Source organism: Mycetomoellerius zeteki, unplaced genomic scaffold (genome assembly GCF_001594055.1).
Source record: "Mycetomoellerius zeteki isolate Tzet28-1 unplaced genomic scaffold, Tzet1.0 scaffold114, whole genome shotgun sequence".
NCBI lineage: Eukaryota > Metazoa > Arthropoda > Insecta > Hymenoptera > Formicidae > Mycetomoellerius > Mycetomoellerius zeteki.
In genome coordinates this window covers 1-12,354 of record NW_017256062.1, presented here as the reverse complement: position 1 = coordinate 12,354, position 12,354 = coordinate 1, and the positions used below count along the sequence as shown (strand labels likewise).

The 12,354-nt window shown below is 31.8% G+C and overlaps 1 protein-coding gene across 1 annotated transcript; it reads left to right on the top strand.

Moving 5' to 3' along the window:
* Positions 1-1,454: 1,454 nt before the first annotated feature.
* On the top strand, positions 1,455-12,066 carry LOC108728296 (furin-like protease 1; the record flags this gene model as incomplete). Its single annotated transcript, XM_018456790.1, has 6 exons — positions 1,455-1,649; positions 2,075-2,293; positions 2,833-2,961; positions 4,533-4,698; positions 5,822-5,994; positions 11,649-12,066. Coding segments are annotated over exons 1-6 (1,300 nt in total), but the record flags the coding sequence as incomplete, so codon positions are not given.
* Positions 12,067-12,354: the final 288 nt, after the last annotated feature.

Below are 12,354 nucleotides of genomic sequence, written 5' to 3'. Positions count from 1 at the left end.
CGCGTGGCGAAAAAATGCGGTCGAAACTGTTAAAGTTCGTTGCAGACGAAGGCGAATTTTTGTTACAATTGAAAAGCTCGTGCTCGCATAATTGTTCATCCAAGTTGCCGATTGCCGAAACGAAGAGTTATCCGACGAAAATGAACGAAAGCAGTTTGATTCGTGATCAGTACCTAAGAAAACAACCTTGCAAAAAGCATCGCTGAACTTTTGGAAACTACTTTCCGATGTAGAATATTTGAAAGTCAGTTGACAGATTGAGTCAATATTTATTTTAAGAATTTTCAAAATTTACATTTATTCTTTCAATATGTACAAACTTTAACGCGTGTCGAAAATAAAAGGGAATACGTAATAAGTGCGAAATAAAGAAACAGCACATTAGTAACATTATTTTAATAAAAATAAAAATTTTGCTACAGCTTAGTTATCAGTAAATTATATACAAAAAGTAGTGCTTTGCGCAACTAATATAATTATTTTTATAGTTATCTTTAAACAATTATTTAATTCCACTAAAATGATAGATTTTTTGCAATGACAGTGATTTCTGCGACAAAGAACGTTTAGAATGCCAATTTAATTTGCTTTTTATTTATATTAATAGGAAATAATACGTAATAACAGCGAATTTTTAAGCGAAATATATGCACGAGACATACAAAGGTGACATTATAAAGGTGTAGGAAAAGGACATGCGGAAATGAAAAAATGCAGCTCGCGTGGCTTGAGACGGCTGCAAAAGAAGTCTGTTCGCAGCAGCTGGTCTCTAACTTTTCACGTTTATCATTATCTCACCCTCTCATCGTACACCCTTATTTTTGCACTCGGTGGAACAAACTTGCGCATCAAACGCCCTTGTTTTATGGCCGGTATACATTTTCATTTCTGTCGGGAAATGATATATCTCGTAGCCCTAATAAACGCGACTCGGGATTTAGTGAGCATTTATCTTGTCTACATCGGAAATAATAGGAAAAAATAAAAACGCATGAGTTTGCGTTAATCCAATTCCAATAATTAATTGGAAGTCGTGGTAGATTGAAGATTTTGCATCTTCCATTTCATGTTCTCTTAATTTTTCAATAGAAATTTCATAGAATATTAACGCTGTAAAAATTTTATGCGTTAATTAATTATTAATTAATTTTCATAACGTAACTTAACAATAAGAAAAAAAGATGAAAGGGAGAGAGAGACAGTTGAGATTAAAATTTGTAATATAATATGTATGTAATCGTCTTATATAATTGTACATGATGTACATTTTTTTCGAATTTGGTAAATTCGATTTATACATTTTACACCCTGATAGCAAAGCCTGCGGAGACAGATTTTGAACAGAGCCTGCTACCAATTTTTGATTGCAAAAAGACACCAAATTGTATACAGAATTTGTATTATCTGACATTGTCAGCAAATTGCTGTCAGAAATATAACAAAGCCTGCTAGACATGTTATGCCAGCATATTGGTAGCAGAAACCAAGCAAAGGCTTGCATAATCTTACGGCAGATTGAAAGTAGATTGAGAGCAGAACTTGATTCAAGCAGACTTGTTCGGTTTCTGCCACCAATCTGCTGGCATAGCCTGTCAACAGGCTTTGTCGACAAATCCTATTCAAATGCGGACACAGATGGCTATGGTTTTGTAGTCAAAATCTAATGGAGTTTGCTGCCAATTTGGCCCCAAATTGCTGACATTTTGCTATTAGGGTACTTATATATTTATATACGTTTACACACACAATTAATTTTTCTTTCCACATTCATTTAATGAGTTCTTAATACATACAAGCAGCGGATGTTACATCGCTTCAGTGACTTCAAAATTGTTACCTATTTAGAAGTACGGTAACCTGCACTTGTTTTTCTCCGTCATTGAAATTACATGCGATTAAAGGATACAGTAAAACAGCGAAAGGACGATCGCTGCTTGTAATGTTCACGATTGTTAACTTCTAATTGAACGTCAATGAGCAGTCTAAGTCGGTCGTTTTCTCTAACGGACTTGAAATAACGAAAACCACAGTGACATTTTACGATACTCATACGGAACTATTAACATTGTTACAGATAAATGATGATTGGTTCCACATGGAGCATCGATCCGTGGCGAAGAGGTCGACGGAACCACATCTCGAAATGCACCAAAGGCTAATGAATGACTTCAGAGTACGTCGAGCGGAGCAACAGCGGGCAAAATCGCGTACTAAAAGGGATCTTATAATCAAACGTCCGTCCAATATACTAACCATGCTAAACGATGAGAGGTGGCCTCAGATGTGGTATTTGGTAAGCAATTTTAATCAACAGCAAATAATGTGTGTTTATTTATCGGTGCGATATAATACAACAGAATATTGTGTGCGACAAGATTATTTATCGGTTGCACCGATAAATAAACACATAATTTTATGCAGCCAAAGTATCAAAGACAAAAATATAATATAATATTTAAATAGAAAATTTAGTAGATAAGTAATTTATACTTTTTAATAACAAAAAGGTACAATTATATTTATCAGAAATATATTACAAACTTGTAAAAACGTTTCCAAGTTTACATTTAATTTAGCAATAATTGTATACTTTCCATATTATCGATAAATGTAAAAGGTGCATTAACGTTTTATGAAACTTTTTTGAAAGCGTAAAGTGTTATAATAAATACATTATAAATTAAATAAGTAAACAGTACAATGAAGAAATTAAAGAAACTGCAAAATGAATTCAATCGATATCGTTATAAAGGGTTTCCACGTTTATATCGTAAATGAAGACTCACGACCGGAAGTAGTACGTCGAAAGTATTGGATAATTTTTCTTTTCAGAATAGGGGAAAAGGGTTAGACATGAACGTGCAAGGTGCTTGGGCTGAGGGAATTACTGGAAATGGCGTCGTGGTCACAATTCTTGACGATGGATTAGAGAAAGATCATCCCGATCTTTTCAAAAATTATGTGAGTATATTTGAGTATTTTACTATTTTTTTTTTCAAAAATTTACCAATCAGATTTTTAAGAAAATGTTTTCTAGCGTGATTATAAAGCAAACACATTTGTAATATTAAAAAGTTCTGCATTTAACTTACGTTTAAAATATTACGAACTGAAGAAGCAGTCATGTTCAAATAAATTGCGTTTTGTAATTTCTTGTGACAGTTCCGGTAATCTTGTGAAGTAGCTTTCTATTTGATTAAATTTACGCGAATAAGTAAAATTGCAAGCGCTTAATATCTGCTTAATATTGTTTAATGGATGAATGTTCGATGCGTAAATACGTTTGACACACGAAAAAAAAAAGAAAAGCGAGGAAAAGCTCTAACGGAACATACAATAGAATACGGCGGACGAAGGCATATCACGGATGCACTGGGAATATCAGCTCTTGAACGCGAATATTGGAAGGGGGTTATCCAGCCCATGTACACGTATACCGAATAGCTATTGATTCACGGATGGTTACATTGAATGAGGCATCTGCGCACGTAGTAGAAAGTGAATCGTATTAATCAGCCAATAGGCACACGCTGCGATGCGCAATGGTGCGCCTTAGAGCGTTGCTCTGATTATGCGAGCTTATATCCCTTCGCATGTATTTCTCATTATGCAAATGATGCATAAATGAAAAGGTATTAAGAAGATATCCGGATGTGCGTGATCAGGGATTTAAACATAATACTTCTTCGCTCTAACGACAATAACGTCTAATTATTGCAATACCTCTGTAACAAATATTGTCTATTTGAAAGATCTCTTTACATATAGTAAAAAAATTTGTGTATTTGTGTTGGAAACGATCCACTCACGTTTGTATTAACAGTTTGTGTTGAATTTTTTAATATATTCGAGTGTTAATTTAACATAATTGTGATTATGTTATTTAAAGATTTTTTTGTGAAATTGATATTCAATGTTTCTTAGTGTCAAAATAACACAATTTATGAGTAAGTGAATAAGTAACATAAAGATAAAGTGTTTTAAAACGTAAATTCTAAGACAAATGAATGAAATATGTGTTAATTTAACATATCATAAATGTTAATTTTCTGAAAAAAAAAAATATGTTCCACGGTTTGTTTACAAATTGTGTCGATGTCATCTTTCTTTGTATTTATTCTTTTACATAATATTTGTGTTACCTTCTAACATACTCATCTAGCGTAAAATTAATTCAAAAATTTGGGTGGACCATTTAGGACATGCGATTTATGTTAAATTCAATACATTTTTTCAACTGTGCATAAAAAAATAAATTTATTTCGCTTATAATAATTTTTAACATATATAATTTTTTATTAAAACTTTTGCTAAAACTTGTCTCGCACATCGTTTCACGATATACACTAAATGTTTTCTGTTTGTTCTACGGTTATCTACTAGGTGTGCACGTATTATATTTTTATTGAGTAAATATTCTACTTGTATATTTACACAAGTCTTCGTTCTTCACTATTAGAAAGCGGAATAGGTGAACATAATTCATGAAACGTGTGAATTTTAATTAATGCCATTCTCGGTTTCTGTTGTAGGATCCTCAGGCTAGTTACGACGTCAACAGTCACGATGAAGATCCCATGCCAAGGTACGATCTCGTAGATAGTAATCGACACGGCACCAGGTGTGCTGGAGAGGTCGCAGCCACTGCCAACAATTCTCTTTGCGCTGTAGGTGTTGCTTTCGGAGCTGGCGTAGGTGGTAAGTATATTCTGTGAAAAGAATTATTTAATATTTTGATGCATTTTACGAATCAAAAAGACTTTACGTACATTTTTCAGAACTTTTTTATATGTATAATTTAAGAGTTCTGATGAGCTATGAAAATTTTTATTTTAATCCGTGTCTTATCTTAATCTTGAATTAGACGCGAGTAATGTAAAATTTTAATTGCTGTTTTAATAAGAGCTTATTGCGCAAAAGTTCGAGTGTAAGATAAAAATAAGGTATTAAAAAACTTTTAAGAAAAAAAGGGAGGTAGAATATTTAAAATATATTAAATCGTCGGAAATGATAGTTTAATTCCGCAATCACTTAAATCTATTTAAGGTTCTGTTTACAATTAGCAGCAGTGAAGTCAGTGCCGAAACTCGCGTTACTGTGAATAACACGTATTTGTAATAAGCAGAATTGATATCACGAGGTCGCATCATTTTCGAATTAGAATCGGGATTGGCAATAGCCTATTACGTGCATTACATTCGGAACTGATTCAAATCGGTGCGCGGTGCCCAATTTCGACCTTGTAAATTGGGATTCTCTATTCCACGTACCATCGCAATTATGTAGGATAATTAACTCAAACGAGGAATCTATGCTGTTTAACAGTTTGAAAATTCCTTATGTATACATGTATATGTATTGTATATATTGTATCTGAATATACTGTTAGAAATGTGACCACGAGCTTCCTTTACATGTAAATGAAGCTCGTGGTTATGAACGAAATTAAAAGTAATGAATGATTTAACTGAAAATTAAGTTACAGTCGTTACTTAAATATAATGAACGTGTACATTAAATTTCATAAATTTTCATGAAAAATACATTAAATTTCATGTACATGTACACAAACATACTTTTCAGTTATAAATACATTAAATTTAATGTAATGTTATGAAATTAAGTTCAAATTGTGTAAATTGAAAGTATATTAAATTTCATGAAAATTTTAACAGTGTATATTTTCAGAAAACTAGCGTTAAAGATCCGTATAGAACATTTTTATATAACATGCGAAAATTCTATTATTTACGAATATATATGCTATCATAATGCTATATAACGTTAGTCGTTAACTTTTTATAATTATTTTTTTAAACAGGTGTTCGAATGCTGGATGGCGACGTAACAGATGCCGTCGAAGCAAGATCTTTGAGCCTTAATCCTCAACACATCGATATTTATAGCGCCTCGTGGGGACCGGATGACGATGGCAAGACTGTAGACGGTCCTGGTGAACTGGCCACCAGAGCTTTCATCGAGGGAATTACCAAAGTAAGTGTTTGCTATAGAAAATTATATTACTATTTATACTTTGCATGTAACTTGTAATTTTATTTAGACGTAAATCATAAAAAAATTCTAAGATTTCTCAAATTTATTACTTTAATACAATTATATTTATTTTCGGCATTCTTAAATTCTAAAATAAAAATACAAAAGCCGGATAAAACGATTTACGTTTATATTTATTTTTAATTTAGTTTTGGTAGCTGGGACGACAATATTTTCTGCTAGAAAAATAGATTTATCCAGAAAATTATTTTAAGATCGAGATACTTTGTAATTTGTATAGCTTTTCAACAGCAGCTTTCTTCGTAAATATTATATGTATAAATTCCGTTTGCCTAATCGAGAGATTATTTATCAAGGATATTAGTAATAATAATAATCTTAATTGTCATATCTTTTTCATTATTATGTTACGAATAAGTTGAAAGGAAGTATGTCGCATGTCCTGAAGCTTCAGACTTCGACGTAGCAACGTAATCCACTTAGAACTGCAATTTTCTTCGCTATAATTTCCCGCGCTATGACAAGATAAATGCAATTAGCTGCAAGGTACCTCCGTACGACATGGAAGCTTCTAGTTTGCTTTAAGACACTTCCTTACTTTCAAGTGTCAAGCAGAGGATTTTAAAGCTTCGCATTACAACGCTTATGCTTTGTTAATATGTTGCATAAAGAACATTAACTATACAGCATTCAAATAAAATATCCCAGCTATACAGAAACTCTTGTTATTGTTCAGATAATTGATATTTATTTTAATGAAAAATTGAAAATTGTAATTAAAGATTCTTATAGATATAGAAAATTCTTAGAAGAATAGAATATTTGTGACAATAATACCAATTGATAAATTATTTAATATAACGTTGTAGTACTGAAATATTGATACGAGAAGTTGTTCGTAGTAAATTGAAAATCGTTACTTTCCGATTTTCCTACGGATTGGAATTTCATTTGTAATTAATCTCGTCAATCTCAATTTTTATTTGAGAATGAAAAGGGAATTTAATAGCTATCCTGATTAAAGTTGACAAACTTCAAGTTCAATTATCGCCTTCCTGATTTCTTACATCTTGCGCTAAAGAAGTACATTTAACTTACTAATGCTTTTCTTTGTAGAACTAAATAGACAAGAAGTTGCTTTAAATGCTGTAACTATTACAGATTTCTCACTCAATAAGCATAGAGAAAATTTAGACATTCATTTTTCGATTTATAATATAATTACACATCGAATAGTTTAAATTAATATTGTAATGTTTAGTATTATAATTGCGTATTCTTCTTAACGATGTGTGTATTTTATATATATTTTTTATATACATCTTTTCTTAAACAACTTTTTAATAATAGGGTGTCGAAAACGTAATATCTTTTCAAATATTTACACGAAGATTGTCTTCACTTTCCATTTTGTGATTGAAGATTCAGAGACAATCTATGTTCATAAAAACTGAGGAACCGGTTCAAATTGAATTTTCTTATTTTTAAGATTGATTATTTTTATCAATTTTTTGAAATATTATTGCGTACATGCAATAGACATGATATTTTATCTACTTCGAATCTCCTTTTTGAAAGCAAAATTCGCACATTAATGCGTCCATCATTAATGCGGTTCGTATGTTCAAAATAACGTCCGAACAACGTCCCGGGATGAAATGAAATTCGCACAAATGTATCACGCAGAAGCATTCCCTGAAATCTTCCGAGTTTCAGTAGCGACAATGGCCATTGTCATCTCGATGTATACGCCTCGGCTCTTCGATCGCGTTTGCAGCGTGTTCCTTTATCGCGATGGCGAACTTTAGTATTGAGAGAGCCCCTACTTCAAGTAACGATCATTAAAGCGCAGATACCTAACATTAAAACGGAGCCATCAGATGCTGGCAAGAAACTTCTTCCGTACAGCCCATTTCTATTATCAACTTGATTCACGATTTTACGTTTTATTTTACGATATAATTATAATCAATAATTTCAAATATTAAAGTTCCTTTTTAATTCGAGTCACTCTCGAGCTGGTTATTACAAGATTTTAATACTGGACACTATTGTTTGATCGATCAATTTGCATTACGCTATGTTACAATAATTTTATATCTTGACTCATATTATACACATAGAACTAATATGATTCTCGCTGTTAAACGGGGATTTAGTTTTAAATATTTTGGTTGTTATCTATTCGTTTGGACATGGTGTGGCAAAACTATCTCGACTTATGTAATAATCTTTGAAAAAGATGATAATATAATTTTAGAGAATAATTATTGTCACCTCACATCGATAGTTAGACTGTAGAATTTAATATTTTCATTTTATTTTTATTTGTATTTATATTCTACTGAAGAAGACTCTGTAGTTGAAACGTTTATATTTATGTATTAATTATAATTAAATTACCATTATTCAAACATCTACTTGTTTGCTCGATTATTAATCATTATCAAGAATTTTGTATTTCTTTTTAATCTTTTCATAATCGAGATTATACTTCCCGCGAAACTTATTTGGAAATAAAAAAACGTGCTGACTTCTTTAAATATCATAAAAATTATACAAATTATACAAATAGTTATGACTCATTAAAAGCGCTCTGCTAATGTACTGGCATCTTTTAGCATTAAAATATTGACTGTTTGAAGTTATGAAAGTATTGAAAGGTATAATGTGTTATTAATGTTTTCGGATTGTTATGTATACACACTACAATTAATCAAGGTCCGTAATCAATGATTGACTTTCTTCGATATCGCAATCATCGACGAAATTGTCGACGGAATGATGACAGATGTAATTCGATTAGCGGGAACGGGAAGAACTCCTTCAGTTAGACCTGGTTTAATAGACTTGCTTGAGAGGTCAGCCCTCAGAAAGTTTCTAATTGAGTGCTTTTAAGCGACCGGCTTGAGCTGCTCTAACACGTATTTTAAACTCACTGCCCCAGCGGCGTAACTATATAAATCGTATGTAAATATCAGTAAGATCGATACAAAGTTCGTTAAAATATATGATAATTATCGAGTGAAACATATACGTTGCGCAAGAAATAGTAGGTCCTATACATCACAGGTGCATTTCCGTCGAAACTCATAATAAGAATGCGCGTAATAATCCAGGCAATATATGTATATAAATCGCCATGTATAAATTTCTATTTATATATTATAAAGTAAATTATGATAAAAATTGTGAAAAGTGAAAAGCAAGCGAAAAATCTCGTTGAACAAGTAAGGAATTATTATATAATTCTATCGCTTAAAAACGATAATTAAGCAATAATATTAAGTAAATTTTTGAAATTGGTATAAAAAGCATATTACCCGCAAATTAAAAATAAAATTATAATTTTATATAATTATAATTTTATATATAATAATTATATTTTGTATTGTAATTTGATATATTGTAATTTGATATCTTAACGTATTAGATATAACATATTATAAGATATAATATGATTGGAAATTCGTGTAATATAGTATAATTAACATAATATTTTTATAACAGTATTTTTATATCTCTAAATAATATTCTATTTTAAAAGATGTAATAAATTTACTTCATATCAACCAAAATAGATATAATACTAATATTCCAAGCCATTTCGTTGTTCCAACAACTATTTGGCTTTGCATATCGTTGTATATATCTAACCGACAATTCTCTTTGTATCATATTACATATACACTACCTTATATTTGACAAAGGTAGATATGGACGCTCGGAGTTCTCCTTGAGGCCTGTTATCAAATTCGATAATCTCATCCTTTATAGTAGACAGAAGTGTAACTATAGAATTCGTGCATGTCCAATGGAATTGCGTGAGATATGTGCATGTGAGTTATCATTAAATTAACTTATATATATTTTGATTTTTTTATGTTTGCAATTTTATTTATGTTGAATCGGAACAATTTTTTTTAGCGAAAAGATCGAATAGAGAATGAGATATTTTTATAGCATTTATAATTTATACTTTGTCTTAATTTTTTTATCATAACCTGCATTTAGAAGTTTAGAATATTAAATTGGTATAAATGGAATTATATAATAATAATAATTTCAATATACAATTATAAATCGACATTTCAATATAATCAGTTAACAATTGTTATACAGATCGAATTTAGCTGTCTGATACAGTCAGGCGGATACCTTATCACTTTACGATCAAATAGCTTTACTGATCAAAGGCTCGAACACTATATTGCTGAATTAGTTAACGTCGAACCTCAAAGAGAGTTCAGAGTTCGTGGTCACGCCTAGTGTACTTTAGTATCGGACGACTGGTCTTATCACGATAGCTGGACCTACAGGTTTGATAAAGAATTGTATCTATAAAACTAGGCAATATACCTCACGGTATATACCGCAAAAAGTATCACTCAAATTCTGAAGTATTTATAAAAGAAAGATTCATGATTTAAACGTGATTTAACGTGATGATAAAATCTGCATATATGTATAATAAGATAGCAAATCAATATTTAAACTGCAGAGTCTACTGCAATTGTCCGCAATAGTGATTAACTTGAAATTAATTTCTTGAAAAATTCTTAGAATCTATTCCAAGTAACCAGGCACGCATTATATGAATCAATCATCCTTTTGCATGCGACTTACCAAAGATTAGAAACTCAATTGCCAAAATTATCCTTTTAATCTTTGAATGGGGCTGCATACAAAATGTAGGAACGTTCCTCGTTATGAGAGCTTAAGACACACAATTCAGCCTCGACCTTACGAAGACCATTAACGCTAAACACTCATCGACTTCCCAACAATGGTTTCACTCCGAATCATCTACTATTGTGTGTCTACGAGCGCACAGAAAGCAGCTTTAACATGCAAAGTGTCTTAAACTTCTAAAGCGCCTTAAGCGTTTTGAACATCTTAAAGCCAAGTACCAGTAAAAAGTCAACCGCGTCTAGAGTATCATCCGAAGTAGTAAATCCAGATCCCAAGTAGAACAAAAGCGTTGAGAAACTGTTGAAAAACCGTTTTTCCATAACGTTGAGTAACAGTTAGAAGTATCCATATAGGAAACGTTAAAAATGATGATTAATTAAAACCACTATATAAAATCATTTTAAAAACATTTTTTTTACCCTAGTAAAATATTTTTTATATATAATTAATCCAGTTTTACTGCGAAAATAAATTTTGTTAATTTATAGTATCACATTCCTAAATACACGTGACAAAATAATAAGTATATTTAAGGAAAGAAATTCGACTTTACGACTGTTTCTCCAAACGGTCACTCATCCAAGCGTTGCTTGATTTTTATAACAGTACGAGAACTAAAGTAATCTTAAGCGATTTTAAAACAGAGAGAAAGAGAGAGAGATATGACCATTCTTATACATTTTATAAACGTTGCTCTGTTCTTTAAAATTGGAACTCTAGTTTAAAGCACAAATACTTGTTAAATCTCGCCGTTTTAGTTTTGCGGCCGCCCGAATTTAATTTGCTTAAGCGCGTTATAATAGTCTTTTAAATATTTCTATATACGATTGCTTTAAATATTTTAAGAAACTGAATTATTATATACATAATCCAATACACACACACATATAGTAGCTTCTTTCATTAAATGCATTAAAAGAACTTTACTCCAATATCGTCAGGGTCGCAACGGTAAAGGTTCGATCTTCGTGTGGGCGTCCGGGAACGGCGGCCGAGACCATGATAACTGCAATTGTGACGGCTATACCAATAGTATCTGGACGCTGTCGATCAGTAGTGCGACAGAGAACGGCCTTGTGCCCTGGTACAGCGAGGCATGCTCGTCCACTCTCGCCACCACATACAGCTCGGGTTCTACCGGAGAGAAGCAAGTCGTCACTACGGATCTACATCATCACTGTACCAGTAGCCACACCGGCACCTCCGCATCGGCGCCGTTAGCGGCCGGCATTTGCGCCCTTGCTTTAGAAGCAAACAGAGATCTTACTTGGAGGGACATGCAACACATCGTAGTCAGGACAGCCAAACCTGCGAATCTGCAAGCACCAGATTGGGTAGTCAACGGTGTCGGTAGAAATGGTGAGTAATCATCAACTCATTTTTGATAGAGAGAAAACATTTCTTGAAGATTAAACGCACATGATTTTCAAGAGAGGAATAAATTATTGTTTATGTATTATAGTAAAATTGAATCATAAAAGTTTTAATTTTTTATGGAGTAAATATAACAATATTATAATTAACATTTATTATTTAATACTATCAGAATATTTTAATCAATCTATCAGATTCATTTAGTGAATAAATATAGAAAACAATATTTTAAAGGGCATACATTACTACGCAAGATATTAGAAGCGAATAATA